This window comes from Mustela nivalis, assembly GCF_964662115.1.
Source record: "Mustela nivalis genome assembly, chromosome: 10".
Classification (NCBI taxonomy): Eukaryota; Metazoa; Chordata; class Mammalia; order Carnivora; family Mustelidae; genus Mustela; species Mustela nivalis.
In genome coordinates this window covers 17,637,893-17,652,787 of record NC_139029.1, presented here as the reverse complement: position 1 = coordinate 17,652,787, position 14,895 = coordinate 17,637,893, and the positions used below count along the sequence as shown (strand labels likewise).

Genomic DNA, 14,895 nt, shown 5'->3' with positions numbered 1-14,895 from the left:
GGAGAAAGCCATACCAGGGCTAATGGGGGGATGGGTAAGGGAAAGGGCCATGACTTGAGGTGGGAGACCAGCATATGGCTTGTGTGTAGTATGGACCAGAGGGCTTCAAATGCTTCTGATCACATACACCATCTTTCAAGCATGTACCATACTTACATGTCATCACCTAGTACTGCTGCATGAATACGTTTTGTACATCGTAAGAATACACACAAATTAGAAAATTTGGAAGAGGTCGAATGAAATATACAATATTTTCAAATTACTGATGATTGATGGTGCCAGTCAATCTCAAGGCAAGGTCCATTGTTCCCATTACTGAGAGTGGCTGTAAATCCATTCCTAGATTCTTCTTGATAACTGCAAATTCTTCTGGTTGACTTCTTGTCAGATCTAATTAGACTGACTTTTTTTAACCTTGAATGTGACGGATGAAGGGTTTGCACAAGAAACATCGCTCTGCCCTTTTTTTTCATACGGTTGGCTGCCATTATGGTTTTGTCTTCATTCTGTGGTTTTAGGCAGGTGTTGTTAGTCCATTATGTGAAGGTTAGTTGAGCTAAAACTAGGTTACCTAATGTGTCAATTCACTTGATCTAATCCAGTCAATGTGAACTCAATGTTATTTAAAGCAGCCAATTCCAAAAAGACATTTTTGAGGCAATCAGCATGAATCCCGTATGGTATACAGGAATTGTTGTTAGTTTTGTTAAGTCTGATAATAGCATGATGGGGCTTTTTTTAAAGACCCTATCTGCAGAGAGGTGTATTGAAATGAAGCAATGGCCGGGGCTTGCTTTATGCCAGAAAGAAGGAAAAAAAAAAAAAAAAAAAAAAGGAAAGAAGTGGAAAAGATAATAAAAACCAGACAGATCGGCCCTGTGTGACAGTCATTAAAGCTGGGAATGGGTACAGGACATTCACCATGCAACTCTATTTTTGAATATGCTTAAAGTTTTCCATAATAAAGAATCGAATTTAAAACAAAAAGCCAAACAAAACCCTGCCATTCATTGCAACCTGATGAATACAGAGAAACACATCACCCTCTTCCCTGGGGGCCCAACATTCCCTCGGGACCCCTTCCAAAGCTAGGAGACTAGAAACTGTCTGACATCCTGAGCAAGCAGGGAAGGTTCCTGGGTCTGTGGGTCTTAAATACTTAAAGAGCTGCAAACTTCACCAAGGCCTTTGGAGGTAGGATAGCCCAGATCAGTGATTCCCAGAGTGTGGTCCCCAGACTACCCCCCTCAGTCACTAACAGCTCAGGAATGTGTTAGAAATGCAGATTCCTGGGCCCTGATCCATATCTCCTGATCAGAAATGTTCAGGATGGGCCCAGCACACGGTGTTTTACCAAGCCCTCTAAGCAATTCTTACCCACACGAGAGTTTGAGAAATGCGGGAGCCAGACTGATTTAACCTCTGATTTAAGTCTCTGCCCCTTAGCTGCAAGACCTTGGGCAAATTATTCTATCTCCCTTGGCCTCTATTTCAACCTGGGTCACGTGACAACAGTACTTTTTCAATTTATTGTTGGAAGGTTTGAATGAATGAGCACACATAAAGACAGATTAAGAGTGTTCATTTGAATAGACTTCAATTTCTTGTAGTTTTATAAAAACTGGAAGGACTCGTATCTTCTTCCAGGAGCCCCTGGGGATCATCTGGAGCACCTTCTGAGGTGTGTGCTCCCTACGCCGATGACCACTGGTCTGCACAGCCAGTGACGAGGCCAAATGGGGAGGGACACCGAAAAGGCAAGGTGTCAAAATATTCAAGAGACATCTAGGAGATCAAAAGAGTTGTACCTGATGGATGTGAAGGAGGGGTTTAAGAATGGCTTCAGACATGTGCTTTGGTATATAGAAGTGCCAGGTCCTGAGAACAGAAGCAGAAGGGGATGAACTGGTTGGACAGTAAATGAACGATGATATATTCATTCTGGGCTTGGGGTTGAGGTGACTGCGAGATGCTTAGGAGAAGTAGAGTGCAGCAGCTAGCTATTGCTGCATAACAAACCACCCCCAAACTTAATGGTTGAAAAAAGCAACCATTTAATTTGTTCACGATCGTGATTAATGCTTCAGCAGAAGAGTTATAGCAGTAAAAGAGGATAAGCCCTCATGAGTGGGTGCTTTTCAAAACTCTGTCACATGTTGACTAATGTTGCATTGGCCCAAGCAAATCACAAGGCCCAACGTAGAAGGGAGAGGTCTATACTGGAAGGCATGATTCACTGGGAGCCATTACTATAACCATCTACACATAGAGTCTGCCCTCGGACTGCCACATTGGGGAAACATACTGGACCTTGCACTGTGGATACTGTCCAGGTCCCCCTTCCCTCTGCTGCCCAAAGGGAGGAGAGCTACCAAAAGACAAGAGGGGCTTTTCCACTGACATGTAAACACAGTACCCCCAAATCCTACAATGTTCCACATCTTAGCCTTGGATGCCCCCTTGACTGGGACATCTTTTTTCCTATTCCAGGATGCTGTAGGGGTGAAGGTAAGGTGGGAGTAGAGGCCACTGGGAAATGGAAGTCAGCCTAGGGCTGTATGGATGGTCCCAGTTTGAGGCATCAGAGGTCTTCCCAGTCAGCTGTGGATAGAAGAGTGTGGAAGTTGAGCCTAGACCCTAAGGGCCAGAAGCTGGTTCTGGCTTCCGAGTTGTTGGTGCTTAAGTGCCTACAGACCAAAGGAAGGAGCAGAGGTGGGTGGAAACACAGAACTAGAATTACAGGGGCAGCTAGGCCAGAGGAGGGGGTGGCAGTCTTGCCCAAAGTCATATAACCAACAAGTGGCAGGCACAATATAATAGTGACTAACTCTGCGTATCCAGTGCCAGGCTAAGTGATTTGCATGAGCCAGTGAAATTATTCACAGCAATCCTCTGAGCAGGTGCCATTGTTTCATACCCATTTTACAGATTAGGAAGCTGGGAAACAGAGGTAGAGGCAGGCTCTGAGCCCTGACAACCTGACTCGGAGTTTTCACCGTTATACCCCGTGTTCTATGTGGGGAGGCATGACGCATCGTGGCTAAACCCAGATGGTCAGCATTCCGATCGCTCACCATGTGCTAGCTGTGTGACCTGGGCTAGTTACAGCGCCTCTCTGGGCCTCCCTTTGCTACCTGTAAGAGGTGGGTAATAAATAGTACCTACGGCATGAAGCTATAGTAGGTGAAAGCCAGAAGAATTCTAGAATGGTGCCTGGTGTGTGGAGGGCACCACACTCGTGCCCGTTCCTACAATGCCTCCTCTCACACCACCAGGCCCTCAGCTTAGACTCTTCCTGCAAGTCATGGGGTTTTCATAACATTCTCCTGAACGACTATCTTCAACCGTAGTATTCCCCACTGGGACCTACTCTTTGGGGCCCCGTAGCACTTCCACACCTTATCACCAGCCAACACCTTAGAGTCCATGTGCCTATCAGCCCAGCAGCTGATCTGGGGTGCAGCGCAGAATCTGAGGGGGGAGGCTTGCACCACTGGGGATGCCCTGAGCTGGGACCCAGCCCTCAAGTGGGGCTCCCGTGCTGAGACTGAGGAGGAGTGGGGGGGGGTGTGTGCTAGAGCTCTGGGAGGCTGGGTGAGGTAGTGGGAGGGTGCAGAGAGTAAAGACAGGCCTGAAATCTCATGTTACTGACTCACGCATTTGGGGTGAATGGGCTCTGTCTGTCAATAGCTCCCAGAAACTGCCCCTGACTTCGCCCCACAGGTGGAGCAGAGCTCCTCCCTCAGGGACAGTGTGGGGCCTTGGGAAGGAAGGCCCTGAGCTCCTACACCTGGCAGCAGCGACAGGGATGGCAGCTGTGCCTGATAAACCCCCCAGCCCAGATCCTCGGACTCTCTAATCTTTAGGGCCCCACCTCTGCCCTATCCTGGTTAGCCTCTTCTCCCCACCCATTGATTCTCTCCTCAGAATATGCCAGAGCTGTGAAGGCCATGGAGAGTACCAAGTCACGCCCATGTTTACAGAGAGAGAAATTGAAGCCCCAAGAGGCGAGGGGACCTGCATGGGGTCCCTCAGGGGGGCAAACAAGAGCGCTGTACCTGGACAGAGAATGGCTCTGCTCCTAGCATGCTGTGTGGTCTTGAGGAAGTCACAGGCTCTCTCTGGTCTGCTTCTGTGAAATGGGAGGAAAATGAAAGGGCTTCCCCACACACGTGGTGGACCCCACGCATACGGTGTCGCTGCTGTTGGGCAGATGTGTTTGCTTTAACAGCAGGACTTAATACGAGATGGCTGGGTGTGCAGTCTCTAGTTGGCCACGGGCCTTACCGCTCCCAAATATGCATTGCGCCTTTCATACACAGAGTTTCCTGCTTGGCTCCTGAAGGAATCTGAGCAATCCCAAGAGGAACTCCCTATACAAAACATGTCCTGTCACCCCCACTCTTAAGAGGATGTAAGCAGGAGACAGAAACATTGCCTGCACCTCCATCTCCCCCACGGCACAGGAGAAGGGGCAAGAAGTGGAATCAATGCCGTTTCTCACCCACTCCCCAAGTTCCCAGACCCTTTGGAGGTCCTCAGGGGTGAGGGTCCTCAGGACCACCTCAGGAGGTCCTGGTGTGACCAGATGGTTTGGGGAGCATCAATCCCCACCCACGTCTCAACACGCAAGACCCTGTGCATTTCTCAGTGAAGGTAAATTTAAACGTGACTTGAAGGGGCTTTCTGAGACTTTGGAGAGTTCTGGAAATGAGTGTTTCCTTGTCATGATCAGAGCCAGGGCTGAAAGCCAGCGGAGACCAGGTGGGTTCTTATTACTGTGATGGTGTGGATGGTGGTGGCAGGAGCAGGGGACAGCCACCATTCCTGAGCATCCTCCTTGCACCAGGTGCTATGCCAAGCCCTTGAACAAAGCATCACCTCTCAGCTCTCGGCTCCCTCTGAGGTGGGCATGATTGCCCTTATTTAGTGGAGGAGGAAAGTAAGCTACCTACAAGGCCATGCAGCTATGAGATTGAAGCATGTAAAGTGCCATTTTTGTAGGTCAAAAATGGTCAAATGTTGGCAATTTTAATATGGTTTAACCTAATGGGGAAGGATAGAGCTGGGATGAAACGGGACTGTCTAAACTAGAAGTCTGTGTGGTTTTTCATCTGTGTGTGTTTTGTTTGTTTTTATTGTCGGCATGCTGGTTGTAGAAAATTTAAACATCAAGAAAAAAGAAAAAAAAAAAAAAACAAGGAAAACCCTCCCAAACTCAAAGATAATAACCCATGGGGGTACAAATTCTATCAAGTTCTCTCCCCAGGCAGTTGTACCTGGGAAATAGTTGGTGTTTGTTGCTAAAACAGTGAGCGATTGGGTACATTATAATCATTGAATTCTGGCCCCCAGATGAAGAGTGTGATTATTTTTCCCATTCAACAGATGAGAAGACAAAGAACAGATAGTGTAGGTAAAGGCACAGGCTTCAGAGCAGATCATCTGGGTTTTAATCTGACTGGGAGAATTTAGGCAGGTTACTTAACTCCTCTGTGGCTCAGTTTTCACATCTGTGAAATGGTGATAATAGCACCGACCTTGAAGGGTGGCTGGGAGAAGGAAGCAGGCTGGTCTGTATGACGTGATTAAAACCGGGGTAGTGGGGGGGGGCGGGGGCGGCTGGCTAGAAAGCACATGACTCTTGATCTCAGGGTGGTGAGTTCAAGCCTCGCATTGGGCGTAGAGATTACTTTAAAAAACAACAGTGTTGGGCGCCTGGGTGGCTCAGTGGGTTAAGCCGCTGCCTTCAGCTCAGGTCATGATCTCAGGGTCATGATCTCATCGGGCTCTCTGCTCAGCAGGGAGCCTGCTTCCCTCTCTCTCTGCCTGCCTCTCCATCTACTTGTGATTTCTCTCTGTCAAATAAATAAATAAAATCTTAAAAAAAAATAAAAATAAAATAAAAAACAACAGTGTTGCTACACGGGAAACAATAAATATAGGCTATTACTAAGCTCAGAGACTTTAAATAACTAGATGAAGCCACACATCTAGAAAATTCCAGATTCCTGATTTCAAACCCAAGTTGGTCAAGGTGCTACCCATTTTTCAAACTTGGAATCGAATTAAAGCATCCACCCTTTCGCTTTCGCATGACCTCTCACTGCCCTTAGGCAGGTCTCTCGCACTCACTTGCCGCAGCAGCCCCTGAACAGGGTCCAAGGCTAGAAAAGGGGAGGGTCCCTCAGATGGCCCGCTTTCTGCCGGCCCACTGGGTCCCTCCCAGCAAAAGACAAAGTGAGAGAACTGCTTTCTGCAAAGGTAATTTGGTTCTTACCAAAGAACCTCTGAGTCTCCTTCTGCCCCTCTTTTCTGGGCAGAGTCATCAGCTTCCATAATCTTACTTTCTCATGCACACGATCAGGTTAAAATCTGCTCCCCGGGGGGCGCCTGGGTGGCTCAGTGGGTTAAGCCGCTGCCTTCGGCTCAGGTCATGATCTTAGGGTCCTGGGATCAAGTCCCGCATCAGGCTCTCTGCTCGGCGGGGAGTCTGCTTCTCTCTCTCTCTCTCTCTGCCAGCCTCTCTACTTACCTGTGATCTCTCTCTGTCAAATAAATAAATAAAATCTTTAAAAAAAAATAAATTTAAAATCTGCTCCCCGGAAGCCACAGTGATAACCTTTACTCGATGTCAACTGTGCGCCAAGCACTGGTTCAGATGCTTTATCCATGTTTGTATTGTTAAGTTTGATGATAACACTAATTGCCACAATTACTGAGCACTCACTATGAGCCAGGCCCTCCCTGCCTTTGTGTTTCCCCGGCATTAGCTCATTGTATCCTTACCTCAACCCTGCCTGGTATGCACTGCCCCCATTATTCAGATGAGAAGACTCAGGCTCATAGAGGAAAACTAACTTGCCCAAGCACTCTTTAATGATCCCTTCCAGCTGCCGTCCCGTAAATTCCTACAGAATGTATGTAAATTCTAATTCTGTAAGCTCTATAAATTCTGATTTCTGATTTCTAACTTTCTATCTTGTCTGCTTCTCTTGCTCCTTCTCCATATTTGCTCCTGGGCAGTCTTCCAGGATGTGACCATCGTGGCGGCCCTTGGCTTTGGCTTCCTCAACTTGTCTTTGCGGAGATACGGCTGGAGCAGTGTGGCCTTCAACCTCTTTTTGCTGGCCCTAGGGGTGCAGTGGGCAGTCTTGATGGATGGCTTCTTGGATCAGCACTTCCAGAACAAGGTGGTCATCAAACTGTCCAGGTAACCAGATGACAGCTATATCATTTCTTGGGTCCTTGAGGGTATGGGCCCCAAGAGGGCTGGTTCTAGAAGAGCTAGGAAGTCCCCTCGAAACCATGCAACATTGAGGATATCTGCTAAAAAATTATTCACTGTTTATCTAAAATTCAAATTGCATTGGGAATCCTATATTTTATCTGACAACCCTGGGCCCAGATCTCCAGCCCTCTCTAACTTTTTTCTTTATGATTGAGTATGATATTATAAAGTTACACAAGTAATACGGGTTCAAAGAAAAATTAATAGAGATTACAGAAAAAAAATAGAAATGTCACAGTCTCTTGAAACCAAAGAAGTACTCCTAGTCCTCAAATGTCAGTGAACAAGAAATAGCCATGCCTTTAAGTTACCTTTGATCCATTTAAATGCATATATATGAAATTCTAAAAAACTAACAACATTAACCATGTTGCTAGAGGAAGGTGATGGTTGTTGATTAGGAAGGAGCACAAAAGAACCTTATGAGGCACAGTAAATGTTCTCTGTGTTATCCTGGGTAATGGTTACACAAGGGGATAGATATCTATATCCATTAAGCTGTACACTTTTTTTTTTTAAGGCATTAGCATGGGGTACCTGGCTGGCTCAGTTGGTAGAATGTGCAGTCCTTGATCTCAGGGGCGTGAGTTTAAGCTGCATGTTGGGCATGGAGCCTACCTAAAAAAAAAAAAAAAAAAAAAAAGACAAAAAAATAAATAAAAAAAGCATTGGCATTTTACAGGAGAAACTCGGTAAAAGTTACCTTGTACAGTGTTTTTGCTCTTATCCAACTCCGAATCTCTGTCCTGCCCAGATGATGGTAAATCCCACCTTAGGCATCTGGGGGGACGGCCACCTCTCCCAGTCAATCCATCCATCCCTCTGAAACCTGCTAAACCTCTGGGCACTGCTGTTGACCATCTCCCCACGAGCCAGGCACAGTGCCAGGCAGTGCACAAACGTTATTTTGTTTAACCCTTCCAGTAGGGGTCAGACTAGTGGAGAGGCAAGGAAGTAGAGAGGCTCAGAGAACATAAAGCATTTGCCAAGGGTCACACGGCTAAGTGGTGGCAATGGTTTTAGCTTTTTACTATCTGCAACCCCTTCCCACACCCTCCAGGGTGGTTATGACATGAACCATAGACAAGTCAGTTCCCTATTGGCCCTGAAAAAACCCTCCACATTTTTTCTTCTAACAAGTTTTAGAGCTAATCCGAATGGGGATTCGATACCCACTCACCCGCTCCCACAGCCAAAAAACAGCTGGGAAGAGGCAAAGGTTACTGTCTGAAAGAATTCTGACAGTGGTGGCCTTGGTCCGGCCTTTCTGCTGCCTTGGCTTAACGTCTCACAAACCTTCAGCCTCTTGCCCCTTACTGTGCAGGCCTAACTGGGCTGTTCCTTCTAAGGTACCTCGCCCACAGCAGCCAACTTGTTTTTGACTCAGTCCAGGGAGACAAGAAGAGACCATTTGCAGCCTGAGTGAGCTTCCCTGCCCCACCCTGGACAGCCTGGATCCTCCCAGCTGTGGCCCCTACTGGGACTGGCTTCACAGATTTGAACAATGAGCTCCTTCCTGACCTTTCTGAGGACATGACTGGTTCAGGGGGTGGGGCCCAGGCCTACCTCCCGACTGGGTCCTCCCCTTCTCCCTTGGCCTCACCCACACTGTGCTGCCTGACTTGGCACTGAATTGCCTTGAGTCACTGATGACCAGTCCCTTCGGGGCAGGGGCCTGTCCTGCTCAGCTTTGTCCTTCATTTTCCTCCTGCAGTAATGACTTCCTAAATGGTTATTGAAACCAAAATGAAAATAAAAGGAACCCTGAAAGTTGTGAATTTTTTTTTTTAAGTTTTTATTTATTTATTTGACAGACAGAGAATACAAGTAGGCAGAGAAGCAGGCAGAGAGAGAGGAAGGGAAGCAGTCTCCCCGCCGAGCAGAGAGCCCAAGGTGGGACTCGATCCCAGAACCCTGAGATCATACCTGAGCCGAAGGCAGCAGCTTAACCCACTGAGCCACCCAGGCGCCCCGAAAGTTGTGATATTTTTAACACTGTATTTTGAGAGGTTCAGGAGGGCTCCCTTGGAGGATAAGCAGCCATAAGCAACCCTCTTACTGTGCTTGACACATATTAACTCATTTTACCCTTATGACAGCTTCACAGGCCTGGCCTCCACCTTACAGATGAGGATACTGAGGCACAGAGTGGTTCAGTAATTTGCCCAAGATCACACAGCCAGGAAGGGTGACCAACCTAGGCTGGCTGGATTGGAGACTGCACTCCTGAACACTGCACTTCACAGTCTCAACAACTCCCCAGCGCCAACCGGCCCCTGGGGTCTGACATCCTACCACCCGCACGCATCTCTTGAACTAGACCCTTGCCTATTAAGTGAACACTCACCAAAAGACATAACATGGCCAGTCACAATGAAATTTTGTCTAACTCCTGTTCTAAATAACTCCTGATCCCTAAGAAACTCCTTCTCCAGGCCCTTGGCCCTCTGCTGATTGTCCCTCTGAAGTCCTTGGGCCTTAAGCAAGGTACTACGTTGGCAGCAAATGCTGGGGAGGCTGTGTCCAGACTCCAGAACACAAGCTTTAGATCCAGGCCGACTGGGTTTGGACTTCACATTTGTCATTAGCTAATGTTAAGGCCAAAAGAGTTGCCTATTCTAGTCTCAGTGTCCTTTTCTGTAATGTAGAGGTACTGAATGGTACCCTCCATTTCTAGAGGGCCACTTAGAAGATTAAAACTTAAATGAGGTGGTGTAGTTGTAAGCCTGTTATACATAATGCTTAACAAATTACCATTATTTTGTAGTGGTGGTTGTAGCATCAAGGAGGGGAGTTGGTCTCAGAGCACGGTGACTGGAGAGAGTGGGCTGGTTTAACCACTATGATTATTCTGCTCATTGCCACCTCCCCCAGGAAGCCCTCCCTGATGAGTCCAGTACACATTGCTCTCTTCCTCCAGGGAACCCCTCTAGCCATGTAATATCATGGATAGTCTTAGCAGACAGACTCACAATGTCAGCCCCATCTCCACAGCTGGATCACAAGTGCCTTGAAAATGAACTGTTTTCTCCTAAATCCCCATACTGAGCTAGCTCATTTGTCAAGGAAAGGAAGGAATCAGCAGTAGTGCTAATAATGCGGGCGTCTACTCCTGAATTGGTTCTCTGTGCCAATCACAGAGCTGGACACACAAGCACAGATATTCCTTCTAATCCCCACAGCACTACCATGAGATAAATATTATCATCACTCCTATTTTACAGATGAAGAAACAGGCTCAGTGAGATTAAATAGTTGCTCAAGTGAAAAAGCTGGGACTGGAAGCAGGCTTGTCCTACTTCTAAACTGTCTCCATGACTAAGGAAACGGAGGCGGGTGGCTGAATGGCTGGCAGGCCAGCAGGTGAAGAGCGCCCTCTATTGAGCATCTTTGTGAGATGCAGACAGAAGAGAAACCGTGGGCAGAAACCCAGTTGTCAGACAGTAGAAGAGGTTCTTGAGGGAACATCAGCCTCTGTAACTCACCATGATATTCCTACGAGAAATTCAGAATGGCCTCGGTGTGAGTATGTGCATATCAATTTCTCACCCTGATGCTACCCTGATGGGGGAAGAAGCCCACGGAGACCCCAGATGGGGCAGCATCAGTTCCCATTAGGATGGAAACTTGTCTCCTTCTTCTCCTACCGTGTCCCTAGTTTTTTAGACAGTGCCAGGCTTGTTGAATGAGTGAATGAATGAGTAATGAATGAGAAGATCCTTTTCGGTCATTCCTGTCTCTCTCTCTCTCCCAGAATTAAGCTAGCCACCATGAGTGCTATGTCTGTGCTCATCTCAGTGGGTGCCGTGCTGGGGAAGACCAACCTGTTGCAGCTGACATTGATGGCATTGGTGGAGGTGACGGTCTTTGTCACCATGATGATGATTGACAGGCACTACCTCAATGTGAGTCACGGTGCTGTGAGGAGGGGACTTTGGAGAGGAGGGGTGTGGAGGTGGACGGGTGTGGGTACTACCTCCATTTGGTGGAGTTTCTCGGATTTCAAAATTATGAAAACAGACCCAAATGGGGTTCCAAAATTGTGATCTATATTAAGTGTTTAAATATAGCAACCTAATGGTTTTAACTGGTGGTGGTGTAGTCACTTGTGATGGATGACAAGGTCTAAGGTTTGACAGGGCATATGGGTGGCAGAAGTCTAATGTTGGCAAGTTATTAGAAGAGACAGGGTCAAGGAACAGAGAGTGAGAGTTGGATGGATCAAGATGATGACCTGGAGGGGTGATGGAGAGAAAGATGGTAAGGCAGGTGCTGAAATCCTTAGAGACCAAGAGGCAGGTGGATAATCAGCAAGGAGTGTAGTCTGCCGGTGCATCCTTCAAGGGTGCTGGAGATATTTGGGGGGGGGAAAGGAACAATGGTCTAGGGGCGCTTGGGTGGCTCAGTCGTTAAACATTTGCCTTCGGATCAGGTCATGACCCCAGGGTCCTGGGACTGAGCCCTGCATCAGACTCCCTGCTCAGCGGGAAGCCTGCTTCTCCCCTCTCTCTCTCCCCTGGCTTGTGTACCCTCTCTCACGGTCTCTCTGTCAAATAAATAAATAAAATATTCCAAAAAAAAAAAAAAAAAAAGGAACAATGGTCTAGAACCTTAGATTTGAAGTTCTTATTATTTACTAATTTTTGGTTCTTTTTATCTGTCTATATGACTTTATTTTAACCCCTAACTACTTCAGCGTATATTTCCTATAAACAAGGGCATTCTTGAAGCACCTGTGTTATTCAGTTGGTCAGGCATCTGCATTCCACTTGGGTCATGATTCTGGGGTCCTGGGATCGAGCTCCATGTAGGGAATCCCTGCTCAGCGGGGAGCCTGCTTCTTCCTCTCCCTTTGTCTGCCGCTTCCCCTGCTTGTGCTCTCTCTCCCTCTCTCTGTCAAATGATTAAATAAAACCCTTAAAAAAAACCAAGGACAGTCTTTTACATAATCAAGTTTAATTAACAAACCTTGGGGGGGCGCCTGGGTGGCTCAGTGGGTTAAAGCCTCTGCCTTCGGCTCAGGTCATGATCCTGGGGTCCTGGGATCGAGCCCCGCATTGGGCTCTCTGCTCCGCAAGGAGCCCGCTTCCTCCCCCCTCTCTCTCTCTGCCTGCCTCTCTGCCTACTTGTGATTTCTCTCTCTCTGTCAAATAAATAAAATCTTAAAAAAAAAAAATTAACAAACCTTGGAAATTAATACTGACATAATATCATCTTATTCAAATTTCACCAATTTTCCCAATAACATTCTCTTACAGCGATCTATCTATCTATCTATCTATCTTTTTGGTCCATCACACTTTGCATTCAGTTCTCATGCCTCCTTAAACTTTTTCAATCTTGAAGTTTCTTTGTTTTTCTTGATATTTCATGAACTTGATGTGTTTTGAGGTTACAAGCCAGATATTTTGTAGGATGTGGGTTTGTCTACTGTCTCCTCATGATTGGAAGGTGTGCATTTTTGGCAGGAATCACACAGAAGAAGTGATGTTGTGTCCTTCTCAGTGCATGTATCAAGAGACACATGTTGTCCATTGGGCCCATTACTAAGGATGTTAATTCTGGTCACCTGTTAAGATGTCCAGGCTTTTCCATTGTCAAGTTACTATTTTCCCCTTTGTAATTAATAAGCATTGTGTGAGGGAGACAACAGTGTGTCAGATCCTGTTTCTTATCAAACTTTCACCCACTGACTTTAGCATCTGTTGTTTTTTGTTTTTGTTTTTTGCCTGAATCAATTAGATGATTGTCAATATTGGTTTTCTTTGTCTTTTTTGGTGGTGGTGGGGGTACCGGGGTGGTTCAGTTGGTTAGGCATCTGACTTTGACTCAATCATGATCTCAGGGTGCTGAGGAAAAATCCCCATATTGGGCTCCCCACTAAGCAGGGAGTCAGCTTTTCCCTTTTCCTCCACCCCTCCCCCTGCTCATGCTCTCTCTCTTTCTCTCAAACAAATAAAGAAAATCTTAAAAAAAAAAAAAAAAAAATGAAAAGGGGGCACCTGGGTGGTTCAGTGGGTTAAGACTCTCCCTTCGGCTCAGGTCATGATCCCAGGGTCCTAGGATTGAGCCCCGCATCAGGCTCTTGGCTCGGCAGGGAGCCTGCTTCTCCCTCTCTCTCTCTCTCTCTCTGCCTGCCTCTCTGCCTACTTGTGATCTCTGTCTGTCAAATAAATAAATAAAATCTTAAAAAAAATGTTATTTTTAATTAGTCTCTACACCCAACATAGGGCTCAAAACTACAACTACCAGAACAATAGTCGCATGCTCTAGGGATTCAGCCAACCAGGCGCCTCCAATACTGGTTTTCTAATTCCATCTTCCCCTCCACAACCGTTAGTTAGCATTCCGCTGTAAGAAAGAACTTACTTTTCTTCTCCATTCAGGCATGCATACACTCATTCATTCATTCATTCATTCCTTCATTCATTTCACTATGGGCTCACAGAGTCACCCAGACATACTTTCATTTTTTGCTTTTTCTCTCTGCTTACCATAAGGGCTAACTGCAACTCCTTGGTTTCAAGGAAGAAAACTGCACTGCAGCTTTTTTTAGGCAGAGAGTGGGCAGGAATAGCAGCCAGCAATCACAGCCAGACTCAGGACTGGAATTGCTTATGAGAAGTCTTTTAAAATCCCAGGTAATTCATGTTCTCCATTTTTTGTTCTATTCCTCTCCCTACATCTAACTTCTGGGCACATCAGCATTCTCTTCAGTGGAGAACATGCTCTCTCCCACCCCTTTCGTTTCTGGGATTCTAACTCCCAGATCCTGCGGGAAACAACGCTCTTCCCTATCAGCTGGTCCCAGTTCTACAGTCCAGTAAGAAAGAACTTGATTGGCTCACGCCGCCACGTGTCTGCTTTGGTCCAATCAGCTGCAGCAAGCGTGGGGGCGGGGTCATGCGGTGAACACGTGGCAAGAGGTAAATTCCCAGAGATGAACTGGTCACTGCAGGCGGTGCGTGGTAAAAGTTTTCCTACTTTAAAAGGCCGCAGTGATGCAAAGCCATCTATCTTCTCTCTTTGCGGCGTTGACTTTCTAGTTTAGTTGGTGCAGGGGAGCGTTCAAGCACTGATTTTGAGGGTTGGCTGCTTCACCTCAAGACGTCCGTTCAGCCGGGGTTTATTGAGTGGAAAGGCTCGGGGGGGAAAACCGTAGACAGCAACCAGAGCTGTTTCAGTGGTGGCAACTCCAGAAACGAGTTCAGAGTTCCAGATCAGTCGTCCCCACGTGTGTTCCCTGGATTTCCGGAGCGGACCTCGAACATTAAAAATGCAAGACTACAGGCAACTTCATTTTCATGTATGCCTGAAATGTGTGAATGTATCCTTCCCATTCATTCATTCCTTTCACAGATATTTAACCCGCTCCTATTATGTACGGGGCATATTTTCTGCAGTGGAAAAATCCAACTGTGGTGGACCTTCCATTCCAGAGGGAAAGATAGCCAATAAGCAATCACATAGGAAAACCGTACAGCATGTTAGATAGTGATAAGTATCATAGGGAAAAAATAAAATGAGAAAGGGACTAAGAAGAGTTGAGGGGGGATAAAATGTTAGATAAGGTGGCCAAGGAAGGCTTCCTCTAGTAAATA

At 46.7% G+C, this 14,895-nt stretch overlaps 1 protein-coding gene across 2 annotated transcripts in view; it reads left to right on the top strand.

The window, feature by feature from the left end:
• The window catches only part of RHCE (Rh blood group CcEe antigens), a 39,546-nt gene that overhangs the window by 2,214 nt on the left and 22,437 nt on the right, over nucleotides 1–14,895 (top strand). For both annotated transcript variants that reach the window (XM_082684706.1, XM_082684705.1), the window contains exons 2-3: nucleotides 7,030–7,216; nucleotides 11,049–11,199. In XM_082684706.1, the coding sequence (XP_082540832.1) occupies nucleotides 7,030–7,216; nucleotides 11,049–11,199 (338 nt within the window). The remainder of the gene's footprint in view (nucleotides 1–7,029; nucleotides 7,217–11,048; nucleotides 11,200–14,895) is intronic.